The sequence below is a fragment of the Bos indicus genome, chromosome 4 (genome assembly GCF_029378745.1).
Source record: "Bos indicus isolate NIAB-ARS_2022 breed Sahiwal x Tharparkar chromosome 4, NIAB-ARS_B.indTharparkar_mat_pri_1.0, whole genome shotgun sequence".
NCBI classification, from domain to species: domain Eukaryota; kingdom Metazoa; phylum Chordata; class Mammalia; order Artiodactyla; family Bovidae; genus Bos; species Bos indicus.
In genome coordinates this window covers 119,625,636-119,645,193 of record NC_091763.1, presented here as the reverse complement: position 1 = coordinate 119,645,193, position 19,558 = coordinate 119,625,636, and the positions used below count along the sequence as shown (strand labels likewise).

Sequence of the window (19,558 nt, the reverse complement as noted above, 5' to 3'; positions counted from 1 at the left end):
ATCGTTCTGTCGATTTTGAGTCTGCACCCAAGTACTGCATTTCGGACTCTTTTGTCGACCATGATGGCTACTCCATTTCTTCTAAGGGATTCCTGCCCACAGTAGTAGATGTAATGCTCATCTGAGTTAAATTCACCCATTCCAGTCCATTTCAGTTCGCTGATTCCTAGAATGTGGACGTTCACTCTTGCCATCTCTTGTTTGACCACTTCCAATTTGCCTTGATTCATGGACCTGACATTCCAGGTTCCTATGCAATATTGCTCTTTACAGCATCAAACTTTATTCCATCACCAGTCACATCCACAACTGGGTGTTGGTTTTGCTTTGGCTCCATCCCTTCATTCTTTCTGGAGTTATTTCTCCACTGATCTCCAGTAGCATATTGGGCACCTACCGACCTGGGGAGTTCATCTTTCAGTGTTCTCTCTTTTTGCCTTTTCATACTGTTCATGGAGTTCTCAAGGCAGGAATGCTGAAGTGGTATGCCATTCTCTTCTCCAGTGGACCACGTTTTGTCAGAACTCTCCACCATAAGCTGTCCATCTTGGGTGGCCCTACCTGGCATGGCTCATAGTTTCATTGAGTTAGACAAGGCTGTGGTCCATGTGATCAGTTTGGTTAGTTTTCTGTGATTGTGTTTTTCGTTTTGTCTGCCCTTTAATGGATAAGAGTAAGAGGCTTGTGAAAGCTTCCTGATGGGAGGGACTGGCTGTGGGCAATTGGGTCTTACTCTGATGGGAGGGCCATGCTCAGTAAGTTGATGGGTGGGGCTGTGTTCCCTCCCTGTAGTTTGTCCTGATGCCAAAATATGGTAGGGGTAATGGTCAGTTAGTTCAGTTCAGTCGCTCAGTCGTGTCCGACTCTTTGTGACCCCATGAATCGCAGCACGCCAGGCCTCCCTGTCCATCACCAACTCTCGGAGTTCACTCAGACTCATGTCCATCGAGTCAGTGATGCCATCCAGCCATCTCATCCTCTGTCGTCCCCTTCTCCTCCTGCCCCCAATCCCTCCCAGCATCAGTCTTTTCCAATGAGTCAGCTCTTCGCATGAGGTGGCCAAACTACTGGAGTTTCAGCTTTAGCAGCATTCCTTCCAAAGAAATCCCAGGACTGATCTCCTTCAGAATGGACTGGTTGGATTTCCTTGCAGCCCAAGGGACTCTCAAGAGTCTTCTCCAACACCACAGTTCAAAAGCATCAATTCTTTGACTCTCAGCTTTCTTCACAGTCCAACTCTCACATCCATACATGACTACTGGAAAAACCATAGCCTCGACTAGACGGACCTTTGTTGGCAAAGTAGTGTCTCTGCTTTTGAATATGCTATCTAGGTTGGTCATAACTTTGTTCCAAGGAGTAAGCGTCTTTTAATTTCATGGCTGCAGTCACCACCTGCAGTGATTTTGGAGGCCCAAGAAATGAAGTCTGACACTGTGTCCACCGTTTCCCCATCTATTTGCCATGAAATGATGGGACCAGATGCCATGATCTTCATTTTCTGAATGTTGTACTTTAAGCCAACTTTTTCACTCTCCTCTTTCACTTTCATCAAGAGACTTTTTAGTTCCTCTTCACTTTCTGCCACAAGGCTGGAGTCATCTGCATATCTGAGGTTACTGATATTTCTCCCGGCAATCTTGATTCCAGCTTGTGCTTCTTCCAGCCCAGCGTTTCTCATGATGTACTCTGCATATAAGTTAAATAAGCAGGGTGACAACATACAGCCTTGACGTACTCCTTTTCCTATTTGGAACCAGTCTGTTGTTCCATGTCCAGTTCTAACCGTTGCTTCCTGACCTGCATATAGATTTCTCAAGAGGCAGATCAGGTGGTCTGGTATTCTCATCTCTTTCAGAATTTTCCAGAGTTTATTGTGATCCACACAGTCAAAAGCTTTGGCATAGTCAATAAAGCAGAAATAGATGTTTTTCTGAAACTCTCTTGCTTTTCCCATGATCCAACGGATGTTGGCAATTTGATCTCTGGTTCCTCTGCCTTTTCTAAAACCAGCTTGAACATCTGGAAGTTCACAGTTCACATATTGCTGAAGCCTGGCTTGGAGAATTTTGAGCATTACTTTACTAGCATGTGAGATGAGTACAATTGTGTGGTAGTTTGAGCATTCTTTGGCATTGCCTTTCTTTGGGATTGGATTGAAAACTGACCTTTTCCAGTCCTGTGGCCACTGCTGAGTTTTCCAAATTTGCTGGCATATTGAGTGCAGCACTTTCACAGCATCATCTTTCAGGATTTGAAAGAGCTCAACTGGAATTCCATCCCCTCCACTAGCTTTGTTCGTAGTGCTGCTTTCTAAGGCCCACTTGACTTCACATTCCAGGATGTCTGGCTCTAGGTCAGTGATCACACCATCATGATTATCTTGGTCGTGAAGATCTTTTTGGTACAGTTCTTCTGTGTATTCTTGTCACCTCTTCTTAATATCTTCTGCTTCTGTTAGGTCCATACCATATCTGTCCTTTATCGAGCCCATCTTTGCATGAAATGTTCCCTCGGTATCTCTAATTTTCTTGACAAGATCTCTAGTCTTTCCCATTCTGTTGTTTTCCTCTATTTCTTTGCATTGATTGCTGAGGAAGGCTTTCTTATCTCTTCTTGCTATTCTTTGGAACTCTGCATTCAGATGCTTATCTCTTTCCTTTTCTCCTTTGCTTTTCACTTCTCTTCTTTTCACAGCTATTTGTAAGGCCTCCCCAGACAGCCATTTTAATGGTGACCTCCTTCAGGAGGACTTACGCCAGCATGTCCTGGGGCTTCCAGGACTGTTGTGTTCAGTGCCCCTGTGGTGTTGGAAAAGACTCTTGAGAGTCCCTTGAACTGCAAGGAGATCAAACCAGCCAGTCCTAAAGAAAACCAGTCCTGAATATTTGTTGGAAGGACTGTTGCTGGAGCTGAAGCTCTAAAACTATGGCCACCTGATGGGCAGAACTGACTCATTGGAAAAGACCCCGATCCTGGGAAAGATCGAAGGCGGGAGGAAAAGGGGACGACAGAAGATGAGATGGATGGCATTACCGGCTCAATGGACATGAGTTAATGCAAGCTCTGGGAGTTGGTGATGGACAGGGAAGCCTGGCGTGCTGCAGTCCATGAGGTTGCAAAGAGTCAGGAGTCAGACACGACTAAGTGACCCAACTGAACTGACCCTATGGCAGGCCACTGTTGACCCACGCCTCCGCTGGAGACTCCTGGACACTCACAGCCAAGTGTGGCTCCGTCTCTTGTGGGGTCACCGCTCCTTTCTCTGGGTCCTTGTGTGCACAGGGCTTTGTTTGTGCCCTCCAAGAGTCTGTTCCCCGGTCCTGCGGAAGTTCTGTCATCAAATCCCACTGGCTCTCGAAGTCAGATTCCCTGGGGGTTGTCCGTCCCTTTGCCTGATCCCCAGGGTGGGGAGTCTGTTGCGGCCCTGGGACTTTGGTAGCAGTGAAGGACTTCTTTGATGCCATTGTTCTCCGGTCTGTGGGTCGCCCGCCCCCTGGCTCTGGTGGGGCTAGTGGCGACCTCCTGCATGTGGATTTGTGCCACACGCTGCGCCGTCCAGAGACACCGACTCCTCAGCACACCACTGCAGACCCGTGCCTCTGCAAGAAACACGCAAACACTCGAAGGCAGGTCTGGCTTCATGGAAGCCCACAAATGCTGGAGTGGGTAGCGTATCCCTTCTTCAGTGGATCTTCCTGACCCAGGAATCAAACTGGGGTCTCCTGCATTGCAGGCAGATTCTTTACCAGCTGAGCTACCAGGGAAGTCCTCCGGTTTTTTCTTAGTGGAGACAGGTTTATGTTTTTCAAGTAGCAAAACTTGGTCAACAGTCTTATAGAAATGAGATGTCACTGTCAAAACAGATATTTTAAAGACCTTTGAAAATTAAAACTGCCAATAACGGAATCTTGTTTGGGATGAAAATGGATAGGGAGAGGCTTTTGTGTGAGCAGAGCATGCTGTGACGGCCTCAGATCCCTTTTGGGAGTGTAGTGAGCGCATCTGGGGAGGTGGTTGTGTACAGCAGCTGTGAGAGCTGAGTTGCCATGGGCCTTGCTTTGCTGTGGATGTCCTTGGGGAGGCAGGTGCCTCTGACTGAAGCCTAAAATGTCCTTTATTTTTCTGTGACAGTTTATAGTTCAGCCAGGTAGAAATTTTGTATTCAAAATCATTTTATTCCAGGACTGCCAAAATATTTTGTATGTTTTCTAGCATTGAGGTGCTTCTGAAATTTTAAGGATGATTTTCTTTATCTTTTGATTTTTTTTTCTTCCGCTATAACATGAAATTCAGTGTGTTGGTTGCATATTAGACAAAGGAAATTTTCTTAATAATCTTTTTCTTTTCTTCTTTCCAATGTCCATTTGTTCCTAACTCCTTTTAGGGAGCAGTGCAGTGTCATGGTTAAGTTAGTAACAGAGCTGGTTAAGAGCAGGAGTTGTTTCTGTGGAGGGCGAGACAATAGTGGTTTTAGGCTGTGGCCACGTGGTCCAGCCACTCACCCGCTGCTCGGCAGGAAGGCAGCCCAGTGGTTTATTCCAGTGAAACTGACCTACAGATATGGATCTGTGAATTCCATGTGATATTTACATGTTTCAGAATATTATTCATTTTTTCCAACTACTTGGAAGCAAAAAACCATTCTCATGTCCTGTGGGCCACACAGACACAGGCATGGGCCTCTCTGGCCTGTGGGTTGGTGGCGAGCTCATGACCCTCTGGGTCAGGGCCTGAGTAGGGGGTTTGGGGGATCCAGGAGGTGAGGGAGGCTTGATGAAGACGACAGAGGAGGCCCCGTGCGTGCCTGTGGTCCCTGAAGGGCAGTGGGTCTCTGTGTGGAAACCGCGTGAAGTGCCTTGTCCTGGTGGTTGGCGAGTCCCTGATGTGGGCTGTGTGCCATAAGGTGATCATCTGGAATTAACGTTGAAGAATAATGTTGTAAGTAATCCATACAAAACAAAAGCTATAAAACTTGTGAGTTCCTTCTGTTCCTTTCTGTTTTTTATTTTGTCTCTCTTCCTTGCTTTTTGTTTTTCTCAAGTGACCTGTCGTCTTCACTTTCCATCCCTGTTGTGCAGAGAGTGTTGGCTGGAGGCGGCGGCCGGCTCGGGGTTTTGCTGGCGGTGTGGCGCTGTCCTCCGTGGGCGTCTTCCCTGCCTGCTGCACTGGTCATGGCTTTGCGTCAGTGGGTGGGCTGGGCGCCGGCATACTCCCCGCGGCCTGGGCGTGGGCAGCAGGCGGGCCGGTCCCTGGGTTAGGCACGGAGGTGTCCTGTGCGTGTGCTCCGCTCTCTCTGCCTGTGCAGCTCGCAGGGCTTCTGCCTGCTCTCGGGTGTGCCTGGCCCCTCAGCATCTGTCTTAGCTCTTCCCAGTGGCTTGTGCACTCCCACGCTGCCAGTCCCCGCCCCAGCCCTCCCCGACAGTGTCTGCCAAGGCCTGGCCCCGGCTCAGCTGGTCTGAGCTCTGTGGGCACAGTGCTGCCCACTCCCCCCTCTGGGGGAGCGGAGCCCCCCCGTGTTTGCAGCACCGCCTGCTCTCGTCACCCGGGAGGAGAGCAGGAAGGAAGTGCTTACTCATCTGAGTTCAGCCTTCTTCTGGTCTAATTATGGAGTGAGGACTATTTTTGCTTTTAAACTCTGGATTGGAAAGTTCCGCACATAGCAGTAGAGGGCCTTGTGTGGGGGATCCCTGCGCCCTCAGACAGTCCTGGCAGTGCTGACCCGGCCCACTTGGCTCCTCCTCCCTGATTTTAAGCAGATCTAAGCCACAAAGTATTCCAACTCTTAATTACTTCAGTGAATGTGTTTGTTGCTCAGTAATGTCCAACTGTTTGCGACTGTAGTAGCTTCTGGTGAATGATGTCGATTCGTGATCTCCAAAGATTTAACTTTGTGAACAGGGAGCAGACTTGATCACTCGAGAGTGTTTGTGTAGCAGAATTGAGAGTGAAAAAGGGCAGAGAACGCTTCTGACACAAACCTCAGAAGGGGACAAAGAGCCCCCGACCCTGTGCTGGTCTAACAGAGGCCGCATATACTCTAACCAGACCCACTCCCATAGCTACATCTTAAATGAACAAGATTAGAATTGACAATAGAAAGCTCTTACCAGATCCACTCCCACAAGTCTTAAGATAACAAGATTCAGAAGGTTTTTGTTAAAAAGGAGAAGCATGTCCTCAAGCAAGATACATTGTTGTTATATAATCCTTAGTGTATAAGGTCCCATCACTTGATGGCAAATAGATGGGGAAACAATGGAAACAGTGGCAGACTTTATTTTCTTGGGCTCCAAAATCACTGCAGATATGAAAGTAAAAGACACTTGCTCCTTGGAAGAAAAGCTATGACCAACCTAGACAGCGTATGCAGAGACATTACTTTGCCAACAAAAGTCTGTCTAGTCAGAACTATGTTTTTTCCAGTGGTCATGTATGGATGTGAGAGTTGGACTATAAGAAAGCTGAGTGCCGAAGAATTGATGCTTCTGAACTGTGGTGTTAGAGAAGACTCTTGAGAGTCCCTTGAACTGCAAGGAGATCCAAGCAGTCCATCCAAAAGGAGATCAGTCCTGAATATTCACTGGAAGGACTGATGCTGAAGCTGAAACTCCAATACTTTGGCCACCTGATGTGAAGAACTGACTGATTGGAAAAGACCCTGATGCTGGGAAAGACTGAAGGCAGAAGGAGAAGGGGACGACACAGGATGAGATGGTTGGGTGGCATCACCGACTCAATGTACATGAATTTGAGCAAGCTCTGGGAGACAGTGAAGGACAGGGAAGCCTGGTATGCTGCAGTCCATGGGATCACAAAGAGTCAGACACAACTGAACGACTGAACTGACTGAATCCTTAGTACAGAGCTTAAGATGAATTGTTTTGTTGTGTGATCATTAGCTCTGGTCCTAAAGAAAGTGAGATGTTAGTTTTAGTCTTCTCTTAGGAGAAGGTGATGGCAACCCACTCCAGTACTCTTGCCTGGCAAATCCCATGGACAGAGGAGCCTGGTAGGCTGCAGTCCATGGGGTTGCTAAGTTGGACTCGACTGAGCAACTTCACTTTCACTTTTCACTTTCATGCATTGGAGAAGGAAATGGCAACCCACTCCAGTGTTCTTGCCTGGAGAATCCCAGGGATGGGGGAGTCTGGTGGGCTGCCATCTATGGCGTCTCACAGAGTCGGACACGACTGAAGCGACTTAGCAGCAGCAGTCTTACGTGACAGAGACAAAGCACAAAGACAAAAGTTTGTCCTTTTCTCCTCCTTGAGAGCCCCAGACCCCTTTCTCCTCCTGGAGGGCCCTGGACCCCTTCCTCCTTGAGGGCCCCGGATTCCTTATCAGCCTACCTAAGATTAGCTCTCTCGACCCCATGGACTGTAGCCCACTAGTCTCCTCTGTCCATGGGACTCTCCAGGCAAGAATACTGGAGTGGGTAGCCATTCCCTTCTCCAGGGGATCTTCCTAACTCAGGGATTGAACCCAGGCCTCCTACACTGCAGGCACATTCTTTACCATCTGAGCTACTTGGGAAGCCCCTTTACTTCAGTAGGTGTCCTTAAAAGACAGGGTCCCTCTTTTTTAAACATAATCCTACCATTGGCACAACTCAAGTAAGATGAATCGTGATTCTTTGATTTGATCAAATATTCAGTCATTGTTCTTCAGTGACGTTTCAGTGATCCTTTTTTTCCAGTTTTGTTTGAATCTGTGTCCGGGCGAGACCTACGTTGTGTGTTCATCTCTTGGGCAACCAGCTCCTGCTCCAGCAGGCACACCGTCTCCCTCTCTCTTTGTTTTTCTTCTTTTATGCTGGCTTCTGTTGTTGAGGAAGCACAGTGATTTTCTCGTTTCCCATAGAACCTGTCCTACTTGTCATTCGTATGTTCCTCTGCCCTTTAAATTTCCTGTAAGTTGGTTAAACATGCAGTAGGTTAGGGTCACGTCTCCTCTGTTAGGTGCTCAGGGAGATCCATGTATGTGGATCAGGGGTGTGTAACCTCCTGTCCCCACCTGTGTTGTCGGCCGCCCCTTGGCCCACTGCTTGGACAGTTGATCACAGCGGGCTCGCTGTATCCTGGGCTTAGTGTGTTATGGCGTTTTGGAAGTTCATGAGCGTGGCTAACACTCCGTTTCAAGGAATAACCAAAGTCCCTGTGTGTCCCTCTGTGTGGCAGGGTGGTGTTGGAGACCCTGCAGTCAGCAGTCACAGGCAGGGTTGGCAGGCAAGGAACCATGAGTGTCTAGATCAGTTCAGTTCAGTCACTCGGTTGTGTCCGACTGTCTGCCACCCCATGGACTGCAGCACGCCAGGCTTCCCAGTCCATCACCAAATCCTGGCCCTTGCTCAAACTCACGTCCATCAAGTTGGTGATGCTGTCCAACCACCTCATCCTCTGTTGTCCCCTTCTCCTCCTGCCTTCAATCTTTCCCAGCATCAGGGTCTTTTCCAGTGAATCAGTTCTTTGCATCAGGTGGCCACAGTATTGGAGCTTCAGCTTCAGCATCAGTCCTTCCAATGAATATTCAGGACTGATTTCCTTTAGGATGGACTGGTTGGATCTCCTTGCAGTCCAAGGGACTCTCAAGAGTCTCCTCCGACACCACAGTTCAAAAGCATCAATTCTTTGGTGCTCAGCTTTTTTTATGGTCCAACTCTCACATCCATACATGACTACTTGAAAAACTATAGCTTTGACTAGATGGAACCTTGTTGGTAAAGTAATGTCTCTGCTTTTTAATATGCTGTCTAGGTTTGTCATAGCTTTTCTTCCAAGGAGCAAGCATCTTTTAATTTCATGGCTGCAGTCACCATCTGCCATGATTTTGGAGCCCAAGAAAATAAAGTCTGTCACTGTTTCCATTGTTTCCCCATCTATTCGCTGTGAAGTGATGGGACCAGATACCATGATCTTAGTTTTTGGATGTTGAGTTTTGAGCCAGCTTTTTCACTCTCCTGTTTCACTTTCACCTTCATCAAGAGGCTCTTTTGTTCCTTTTCACTTTCGGCCATAATGGTTGTGTCATTTATATATCTGAGTTTATTGATATTTCTCCTGCCAATCCTGATTCCAGCTTATGCTTCATCCAGCCCAGCGTTTCTCATGATGTACTCTGCATATAAGTTAAATAAGCAGGGTGACAATATATAGCCTTGATGTACTCCTGTTTAGATGGTTTCCTGTAAACACTCGACTACAGGAAGCACATGTGACTGGAGGTCCCCAGGTGTGTGTGTGTGACTGTGTGGGAACGACATTTGACTGGAGGTCCCCGAGTCTGTGTGTCTGACTGTGTGGGAACGACATGTGACTGGAGGTCACTGGGTCTGCATGTGTGACTGTGGGGAACGACACGTGACTGGAGGTCACCAGGTCTGCACGTGTGACTGTGCGGGAACGACACGTGACTGGAGGTCCCCGGGTCTGCGTGTGTGACTGTGACTGTGCGGGAACGACACGTGACTGGAGGTCCCTGGGTCTGCGTGTGTGACTGTGCAGGAATGACGTGTGACTCCAGGTCCCCGGGTTTGCTTATTTGTGGACTTGAAATGGCTATTGGGTTGTGACTGCCGTTGTGCCCAAGAGTAAAGCCAATGTGGAAAAAAGTGAACTAATTTAAGATAATTCAGCCTTGTTCTCTTTTGTACTTATAGAGCCTTTTAGAAGATCCTTACCCGATGGTCCGTTCTGCAGGGATCCTCGGTGTTTGTAAAATAACCTCCAAGTACTGGGAGATGATGCCTCCGACCATTCTTATTGACCTCCTCAAGAAGGTAACCGAGGAGCTAGCATTTGATTTGAGCTCCGCTGATGTGCGCTGTTCGGTCTTTAAGGTAAGCTTTTAAATTATAAAAGGAATACCTGTTTATTGTAGAATAGTTCTAAATTATAGAGAAAGAAGGAGAAGACAATGGCACCTCACTCCAGTACGCTTGCCTGGAAAATCCCATGGGCGGAGGAGCCTGTTAGGCTGCAGTCCATGGGGTCGATAAGAGTCGGGCACGACTGAGCGACTTCATTTTCACTTTTCAGTTTCATGCATTGGAGAAGGAAATGGCCACCCACTCCAGTGTTCTTGCCTGGAGAATCCCAGGGACAGAGGAGCCTAGTGGGCTGCCATCTATGGGGTCGCACAGAGTCGAACACGACTGAAGCAGCTCAGCAGCAGCAGCATAGAGAAAGAAAAATTTAAAAATCACCCCAGCCCTACTCCATAAGTATAGCATTATTCACATTTTTGTTGAATATCCAAAGTCACTTGTGAAGAAAACAGAATAAAAGTGTTACCCAAAATAGAAAAAGTCTACTTGAAATACTAGTTTGTCATGTATGTTAGTGGAGGGGGCATAGTGTTTTAGAACAGGACCTGCATGTATTTAAAATTTTTTACTGTTATTATATATCAGAATGAACTTTTTTGTGTACTGTATGTACTTTGCACAAGAACCGACAGGAACATCCCTTGTCCATCACCCATTTCAGCAGTTCCCAGGACACATCCACACTTGTTGCGTTATAGCTACTTCTCTCATCTCTCACACACAGTTACTTTGAAGCAAATCCAGGACATTTATAAGCTCATCTGTAATCATTTCAGTGTGATGTTTAAAATACATAGTCTTTTAGCGATGTCCTTGGTAGGTTCTCCTGGAGAAGGAAATAGCAACCCACTCCAGTACTCTTGCCTGGAAAATCCCATGGACAGAGGAGCCTGGCAGGCTACAGTCCATGGGGTCGCACAGAGTTGGACATGACTGAGTGACTTCACTTTCACTTTGGTAGGTCCTGTGCTTAAGACTTGGTGCTTTCACTGCAGGGGGTGCGGGTTTCATCCCGGGTCCGGGAAGTAAGATCCCACACGCTGTGCGAACAGCCAAAAAAATAAATAAAAAATAAGGTCTCTTAAAAATACGTATCTTTTTCCTAATAACTGGAAAGAGAGCGTGGTGCAGCGCGTCAGCTCTCCAGACTTGCGTGTCTGGTCTGAGCCCAGGCCGCTCTGTCCGATGCCCACCTAGGTGCGGGGACGGCCGTGGGGGCGCATGGGTCTGAGACGTGGGGGGTGCTGTGCCCCTGTTTCCATGCAGGATCGAGTCAGGACATACAGGGGCGCAGTAGGCTGTGAGGAGGACTGGAAGGACTCGGACTCTGGCTTTGGGACCTCCCCACCAGAGCCTCCTGTTTCTTTCAATTCCAGTAAAACCCTTTAACGTTTAGCTCGGAAAGCTCTTAAGATTATTTCATAACTGCTTCAGTCTTGGTTGAATGAAGCAGTGGATGCACTGACTATCAAGCACTGAAACCAGATTAATGCATTCAGTGACTGCTTTTCTATGAAATTGTGTTGGCAAAAGTATTATTTTCTGTGGGTATATTTATTTTACTGATGATTTTAATAAAGATAGAACTGAATTTTTCTTACCTGAACTTTTCCTTGTTTATGTTCCAATTTTGAACTGTTTGTCTTTCTTGTTTCTCGTAGTGTCTGCCGATAATTTTGGATAATAAATTAAGCCACCCGTTATTAGAACAGCTTTTGCCAGCATTAAAATACTGTCTCCATGACAATTCGGAGAAAGTGAGGGTGGCTTTTGTTGATATGCTGCTGAAAGTTAAGGCTGTGAGGGCTGCTAAGGTAAGGTGACTAGAGGTTTCTTATTTAGTACGTGAAATAAATAAGTTTATTTATTTTCATCAACAAAAGGACAAAGCAGTTCTAGCCCCACGAGCTTCTGTGACCACACTGTGAACTGCCTGAGGCCTGCGTCCTCACCGGTTGTGTCATAAAGTGTAATTGTTTCGTCAGCGTGTGCTTTCTGTTTAAAGACACTAATGTAAGCAGTCCCACCCTAAATTATAGTTTTACCATATACCTGAAAGTTGTTGTTGCAATATTTAAATGCTTGGCACACAGTAAGCACTTAAAATATTACTTGAACATATGGAATATAAGATCCTCATCCTCCAACATCTTACAGAAGGAAGCAAGGAGGTGTTGGTTGATTTGTGTGCATTTTGGTGTAAACCACTGACATGAGTGTTAAGTCTAATTCTGTTCAGCTTTTGGCCACCAATGTCACTTACGAGGTTGCTAACTGCATTATTATTGGTAACAGGGTTTTGTTTCCCTACACAAGAGTCCTCTGAAGTTTACTTTAGAGTGGTCTTCTGTCGAGGCTCAGGGTTTGGGAACAAGCTGACACTGTTGTCCGTGTGGAATCAGTGCCCAGCCCTGGCGTGTGTTCATGCCGTGAAATGCTGCCACGTGGCCATGGGGAGGGGCGCACTTGCGTGGAAAGACCACTAAGTTAGACAGAGGGAATGCAGGTGGGCTGTGGGGCGCCGCCAGCTCTGAGAACGGGGACACAGCTGTGTGTTCGCTCAGAGCCGCCTCGCACATCCCTGGAGGCAAACAGAAAGTGGACAGCAGTTTCTGTGGCCGGGGCGGGTACTAGAGGTCTGGAGACGGGCTGCGGGGAAGACTTGCCCCTCCTGAGCATGCACATTGGTTTATGCTTTTCAAATTTTGAACTGGATTTTTTTAATGAGAAAGGGATATTTTACGTGGCTTCCGTGGTCTCACTGCCTTGGTGTGTGGTCTGCTTCCGGACTGTGCCTGTCCATCCTTGGCCAGGCCACAGCCCGAGCTCCCTGCAGCTCTGCGGACGCCCTGGTGTGTGTGCCCTCCAGCTCTTCCTTCAGAGTTCCTGGTGGTCTGGGCCTTTGTATTTCTGTATGGAGTCTAGGATCAGCTTGTCAGTTCAACAGAAAGACTGGCTGCAGCGTTGACTGGATTGTTGTAACGGCCTGTTGAAAGTGTGGTTATGAGTCTGAAGCGGGAGTTGTGTAGTTTTGTTTGAAGTGCACATCCGTTTGCAAAGGACCACTGGGGACGGCTGGTGAGACGGCAGAGAGACCAGATGTCCTGAGACCTGTGGGTCTCCCCAGGAGAGCAGGGGAGGGGCCAGATAAGACCTGGACAATGTCTGTGACCAGAGAGTCTGGGATCTGGAGGAGGAGGAGGAGGAGGAGCAGAGGAGGAAGCGAAACGTTTAGTGAGACACTTCTTCTATCTTAATGCTTAGCTTGCCCAAGCAAGGTGGAGAGTGATTTAGCTATAAGATCTCGGAAGGTTTTGTTACGGGCACACAAGCCAGTTCTCTGAAAATCAAGATCACAGATGGACAGGCCGGTGGAGAGGCAGCTAGGAGGAGCGGGTGGGTGTCGCTCGCCCCTAGGTTGGAGCGCGCGCGCATGGGTGGCACGGGCAGGGCCCTGCTGTCAGCGTGCCGTCCTGGCCTCTGTGCACAGTGGGGGGCGTCCTGCCCTCAAGTCCCGGTGAGCTCTGGAGGGGCTGCCCCGGAGGGCCAGGCAGAGGCTCTGGGCACAGACACTGAAAGGTGGTGGATAATCCGCGCTGATTATACAGTCAGGTCCTGAGGCCCGGGGCCGTCAGCGCTTGGTTAATTAAGCTTCTGTTTATGCTTTCCATCCTCAGTGCTGGTGATTGCAAGTTGTTTACTGTTTGTTTTGAAATTCTGTAGTTTTTATACTGTATAGCTGAGATTTAGGCCAAATCAACAGTATAGTAATATTTTTTTTTTAACAGTATACTAATATTGAGATATCTTTATTAAAAAACCAATTTGGGATTTCTTAATATGCAATTATTTTTAACTTTAGAAATGAAACACCGGTTAGCAGTTTTGTTTATGGTCTTGTCTGCTGTTAATGTCACCTGTGGGTAATATGTTTGGATAAAAATAAAACTTCAGGTAAGTGAAGAACCCTGAATTAATCCAAATTGTTCTGTTTTATTTCAGGAAAAGTAAATAAAAGAAAAATAGGTTAATGTGGGGCTTTTCTGGAAAGGCAGACTTGCAGGAAATGTTCACTGCATCGCCCACCTCTGGAGCCTTGGCATTCGGTGTTGGTGCCAATCACTTCTTTCCATTCAAGGTGGTCTGGTCTCCATGAGTGCTCAGGAACCAACCCTTTCAGTGTGAAGACCCTCTCTTTTTGGTGCTGTCCCTTGGTCAGGGTTTCCTGGGTATCTTGGTTGGTTTCAGCAACTTTGGATGAACTCTGGGGTCTTGAGGCTGAAGGGCCCTGCTCTCCCGAGCACCTGGCTTCCCTCTTTACATCTGGTGCTGTGCCAGCTGCTCTGGGTTGACAGTCTGCTGATGGTATGGCTGTCGGGCGGGTCCTGTCTTTCCTGCAGTAACTTTCAGAAATACCAGGCGTGTCTATGGAAGTGTCCCAGGGGCGTGTGGGCAGTGGTGTAGGGCTGATGCTCAGACGTTCCCGCCAGGGGAGTGTGTGCGTCTGAAAGTGCAGGGTCCTCGGACCTGCAGGGCGCACTGAGGTGTTGTGGGAGTGTGGAAGGCACTGGGCAGGCAGCTCACGGAAGCTGGTCCCCGGGAGGGGCCTTTGTGTTTATGGCTTGGAAACAACCTGAAGATACATGCTGATGAGAAGGATCCACCGAAAGTCCTGGAAAGGGGACTGTTGTGGGAGTCAGGTCCTTGAGAAACGTCTGTGTCGCTGTGCTGCTCCCGTTACACAGATGACAGGCTCTGACCCCCCATGACCACTTCCCATCGAAGTCTGTCTTAATGTCTGTTATTCTGTGGTGGTTCCCGTTGTTTTAAACTGCTTGTCGAGGAGTTTGGCCCTTTTCTATGGGTGGTTGGTGGACAACTTGGACGTTTCTGAGCTGAGGGCAGCAGGCAGTTCTATGTGCACGTGTGTGTGGCAGCTGGGGGTGGCAGAGGAGGCACGTGGCCACCCAGTCAGCACTCAGGAGATGGCAGGAGGGGTGCCCACCAGGGAGGCCTGTGTCTGAGGCGGGAGACCAGGTGCTCGCTTTAGCTTTCTGTGCCAAACCTGTTGCACATGTTTAAATCCACTTTTCACGTTAATGGCCCGAAAGTTGTGTTGTTTCAGGAAACTTTAAAATTATTAGGCTGATAATCATAACTCATTTGGGAGTCCACTTGCTGCCCTGATGGATTGTAATTAACACCGGCAGCCTCCTGCTTAGCTGCCATGCGTGTCAGTCTCCTTCAAATATGGGCTTGATTTCTCTGCAGAAGAGTCCCACGTCCTGGTGGAGTCATTTGAAATGAGTTTTCTTGAATATAAAAATTAGCTCCTTTTTGATTGTGATCTTGAAATTTTGCTTAAAATGTTCTCATGGTTTTCTTTTGCACATGTGCCACCTTCACAGTTTTGGAAAATATGCCCCATGGAGCACATTCTGGCCCGTCTGGAGTCAGACTCGCGGCCGGTGTGCCGGCGCCTGGTGGGGCTCATCTTCAACTCCTTCCTGCCGGTGAACCAGCCGGAGGCCGTGTGGTGCGAGCGCTGCGTGGCGCTGCTGCAGATGAACCACGCGGCCGCGCGCAGGTTCTACCAGCACGCGCACGAGCACACGGCATGCACCAACATAGGTACGCGCGGCCCTGGGCCCGCCCGCGCTGCGCCCCCACACCCTGCACCCCCTGCCCCTATGCCCCCAGGCCCCTGCACCCCACGGCCCCGTGCTCCCACACCCCCAGGCCCGGCCCTTCACCCCAGCGCCTCGTCCCGCTCCCCGCCAGCCCCGTGTTCGCCTCGTGCACAGCACAGCTTGGGACACGACTACAGGCAGTGTACACACACCAGTGCAGTTTTAATGAGGTCCCTTAACATAACGCTTTAATTATTTGGGGTTATAATTTCACTGTTAGAAAATTTTGTTAAAGAAACACGTTTGATTGTCTTACACGCTTTAGCAAAGCTGATCCACGTGATCCGCCATTGCCTGAACGCCTGCATCCGGAGGGCCCTGAGCGCCTGCAGGGAGGACGCGGAGGAGCCAGGGAAGGAGAATGCGAGCGTGAGTCCGGCACCTGCTGAGGGTGGGGCCGGGCGGGCAGTGCTTAGAGAGGGCGGGGTGGCAAGGCAGAGGCGCTGCTTCCACGAGCTGTTACCTTGGCAGTCTTTTATTTTTCATTTATTCCTTTAGTTCTGATACACCAACTAATTATTTTGGAGAATCATAAGTAATTTTTTGGAGCAACTTCCTGTGTATTCTTTGTAGTTCACTGTGGAGTCTGAGTAGGATCTAATACAAAGGAATTATTATTGGTGACACCCTTTCCCCAGTTTTCTTTACCTTAAGCGTCTGTGTTTTAATGAGATGGGGGTGGCACACCTGGATGGGCCTGTTGATCACCGTGTTTTACAGCTAGATGGTGGTGGGGCCCTAAGGATTTGTTCACTGCTCCTGCTCTAAGATCCTACTAGAAACATCATCGGGTTGAATTTCAGGATACAAGCTTCATTGAGAATAGTTTAAAATAATTTATCGAGGAGACTATGTAGCCGATACTTATTCAGAATCTGAAGTGATCAATTATATCATTAAAAAAGGAGCATTTAAGACTTAGATGCTTGTTACTTACAAACAGGATCCTAAGCTTATAAACAAACTGTCATGCTTATGTGCCTCTAAAGCAGGGTCCCCAGGCCAGACTGGCCTGTCTGTGGCGTGTAAGGAGCCAGGCTGCACAGCGGGCGTTCACAGATGCTCCCCATCGCTGGCAGTACCACCTGGGCGCCCACTCCTGCTGCTCATCAGTGGCACTAGACTCTTCGGAGTGTGAGCCCTATGGTGAACTGTGCCTGTGAGGGCTCCAGATTGCTCACCCCTCATGAGACTCTTAACGCCTGATGAGCTGGAGCTGAGGCAGTGATGCTAACGCTGGGGGACAGCTGCAAATACAGAGCGTCAATAGGTGAGGGGTTTGACTGCACAAGGGCCGCAGTGAGCAACTGCTTGCAGCCCCATATCAAAACCCTATCAAGTGAGTGGCAAGTGACAGTTAAGCTGCATCTGGTAGCAGGCTTTAAGTCAAAATCCCACACGTATTTTAGTCCATGCGTGGCCTGCTCATTGTTTTATTTACCACTTCTGTCCGTGCCTCTTTCTTATTGTGCCCAGTTTTGGTAAGCCCATAAGCTTACCCTAGCCAAAATGATCACAAGGCAAAATGTCACTGAGCTGCTGTGAAAATGGGGGAGACGCCATGGTGAGAGAGCAGAAGACTCTAACACTGCCGACAAAAAGAAGTGTGCATTGAAAAGAACACACCGAGTCCTACTTAAATTATGAGTTCACAGCAACAGGTGATTCACATTCTCCAAGCCTGCTTTGTAAAGTATGTGGCAACCAGCTATCCAGTGAAGCCAGGAAACCATCAAAACTGCTTCACCACGTGGAGACCAAGCACCCTGCGTTAAAAGACAAGCCAGTGTAGTTTTTCAAAAGGAAAAAACATGCACGTGAAGAACAGAGCAAGTACTGAAGGGCCACCACTTGATCAACTGCGTCTGCACCGAGAGTGTCATTCCTCCTGGCTAACTGCACTGCTAAACCGAAGGTGCCGTTTACTGTTGGGGACGAGTTGGTCTTGCCTGCTGCTGAGGACGTTTGTTGTGAACTTTTAGGAGACCCTGTAGTTCAAAAGGTGGCACGTGGTCCTCTTTTGGCTAGCACCGTAACTAGATGAATTGATGAAACAGAGGATAGTGAGGCACAGCTGTTGGACAGGATTGAATCACCGTGGATGCAGTCTGGCTTGATGAGCCTGCTGATGTTAGTGAGGCAGCAGTGCCTGGTGGTAATGTTTTCAGGAGGATGTGCACGAGGCGGTGTGCACTTCTGTTGCCAGCCAGCACCACAGCTGCAGAACTGTTCAAGTCTGCATGACTGCGTGCCAGGGAGACTGAACTGGGCATTTTGTGTCGGCATATACCGTGTTGCCGTGTACACGGATGGAGCAGCTGCCAAGACTGGGCGGCTTCTGGTTTCACTGCTCGGGTCAGAGAGGTCGCTTCTGAGTGTGTCTGTGCACGGTGTCATTCGTGGGGAAATGCTGGCCAGCTGAGAAGTGGCACCTGAGCTTCACGTTGCAGGGCGTGATTAAAGTTACCAGCCACATTTAAGTCCATGCCTTGAACGCACAGCTGTCTGCACAACTTTGTGAGGAAATGGATGCCGAGCGCACATGTCTTCTCTTACACACAGAAGTGAGATGGCTTTCGAAAGGTAGATTGCTGGCTAGGGTTTTTGAGTTACAAGAGCTGCTCCAGAGATTTCTTTTAGAAAAATAGTCATGGCTGGCAGCACATTTTAGTGACACAGAATGGGTTGCAAAACTTGCTTCCTTGTGTGACGTAGTCAGCCTGCTCCATGAACTCAATCGGTTGCTTCAGGTAGGATGACAGCTTGCTCCAGTCGGAAGGTAAAGTAGCTGTATTCAAAGGCAAATGAACTGTGAGGGCTGAGTGAGCACTGGGATTCTTGACATGTTTCAGACATAAGCAGAGGTTCTGAAAGAGACTGAGGAGGGCCATCCTTCTTGGTTCATGCACTGTTGAAGCCTCACTTGGAAAGTTTTGAGCATTACTTTGCTAGTGTGTGAGAGGAGTGCAATTGTACACTAGATTGAAAATGTCCAGTCTACTCCATAATCCCATTTTGGTTGCTGTCACTGTGGAAAACCCTGCTTCATAAAGATAGGATGTTGGAAATGGAAGTGGGCCTTAGGAAGCATCACTTCGAACAAAACTACTGGAGGTGATGGAATTCCAGTTGAGCTATTTCAGTTCATAAAATATGATGCTGTGAAAGTGCTGCACTCAGTATGCCAGCAAATTTGAAAAACTCAGCAGTGGCCACAGGGCTGGATAAGGTCAGTTTTCGTTCCAATCCCAAAGAAAGGCAATGCCAAAGGATGTTCAAAGTACCGTACAGTTGTAGTCATCTCACACGCTAGCAAAGTAATGCTCAAAATTCTCCAGGCGAGGCTTCACCAGTACATGAACTTCCAGATGTTCAAGGTGGATTTAGAAAAGTCAGAGGAACCAGAGATCAAATTACCAACATTGTTGGGTCATAGAAAAAGCAAGAGAGTTCAAGAAAAACAGCTACTTCTGCTTTATTGACTACACCAAAGCTTTTGACTCTGTGGATCACAGCAAACTGTGGAAAATTTTTAAAGAGATGGGAATACCAGACCACCTGACCTGCCTCCTGAGAAATCTGTATCCAGGTCAAGAAGCAGAGTTAGAACCGAACACGAAACAACAGACTGCTTCCAAATTGGGAAAAGGAGTACATCAAGGCTGTATATTGTCACCCTGCTTATTTAACTAATATACAGAGTATATCATGTGAAATGCTGGGCTGGATGAAGCACAAGCTGGAATCAAGGTTGCTGAGAGAAATATCAATAACCTCAAATACACAGATAACACCACCCTATGGCAGAAAGCGAAGGAGAACTAAAGAGCCTCTTGATGAAAGTGAAAGAGGAGAGTGAAAAGCTGGCTTAAAACTCAACATTCAGAAAACTAAGATCATGGCGTCCAGTCCCATCACTTCATGGCAAATAGATGGTGAAACAATGGAAACAGTGGCAGACTTTATTTTCTTGGGCTCCAAAATCACTGCAGATGGTGACTGCAGTCATGAAATTAAAAGGTGCTTGCTCTTGGAAGCAAAG

General features: G+C 48.1%; 1 protein-coding gene across 2 annotated transcripts in view; it reads left to right on the top strand.

Annotated features, from left to right (window-relative positions):
• Nucleotides 1–19,558, top strand: part of NCAPG2 (non-SMC condensin II complex subunit G2) — a 72,479-nt gene that overhangs the window by 25,570 nt on the left and 27,351 nt on the right. For both annotated transcript variants that reach the window (XM_019959384.2, XM_070788514.1), the window contains exons 12-15: nt 9,659–9,838; nt 11,488–11,640; nt 15,235–15,457; nt 15,782–15,885. In XM_019959384.2, coding sequence (XP_019814943.2) covers nt 9,659–9,838; nt 11,488–11,640; nt 15,235–15,457; nt 15,782–15,885 — 660 coding nt within the window. The remainder of the gene's footprint in view (nt 1–9,658; nt 9,839–11,487; nt 11,641–15,234; nt 15,458–15,781; nt 15,886–19,558) is intronic.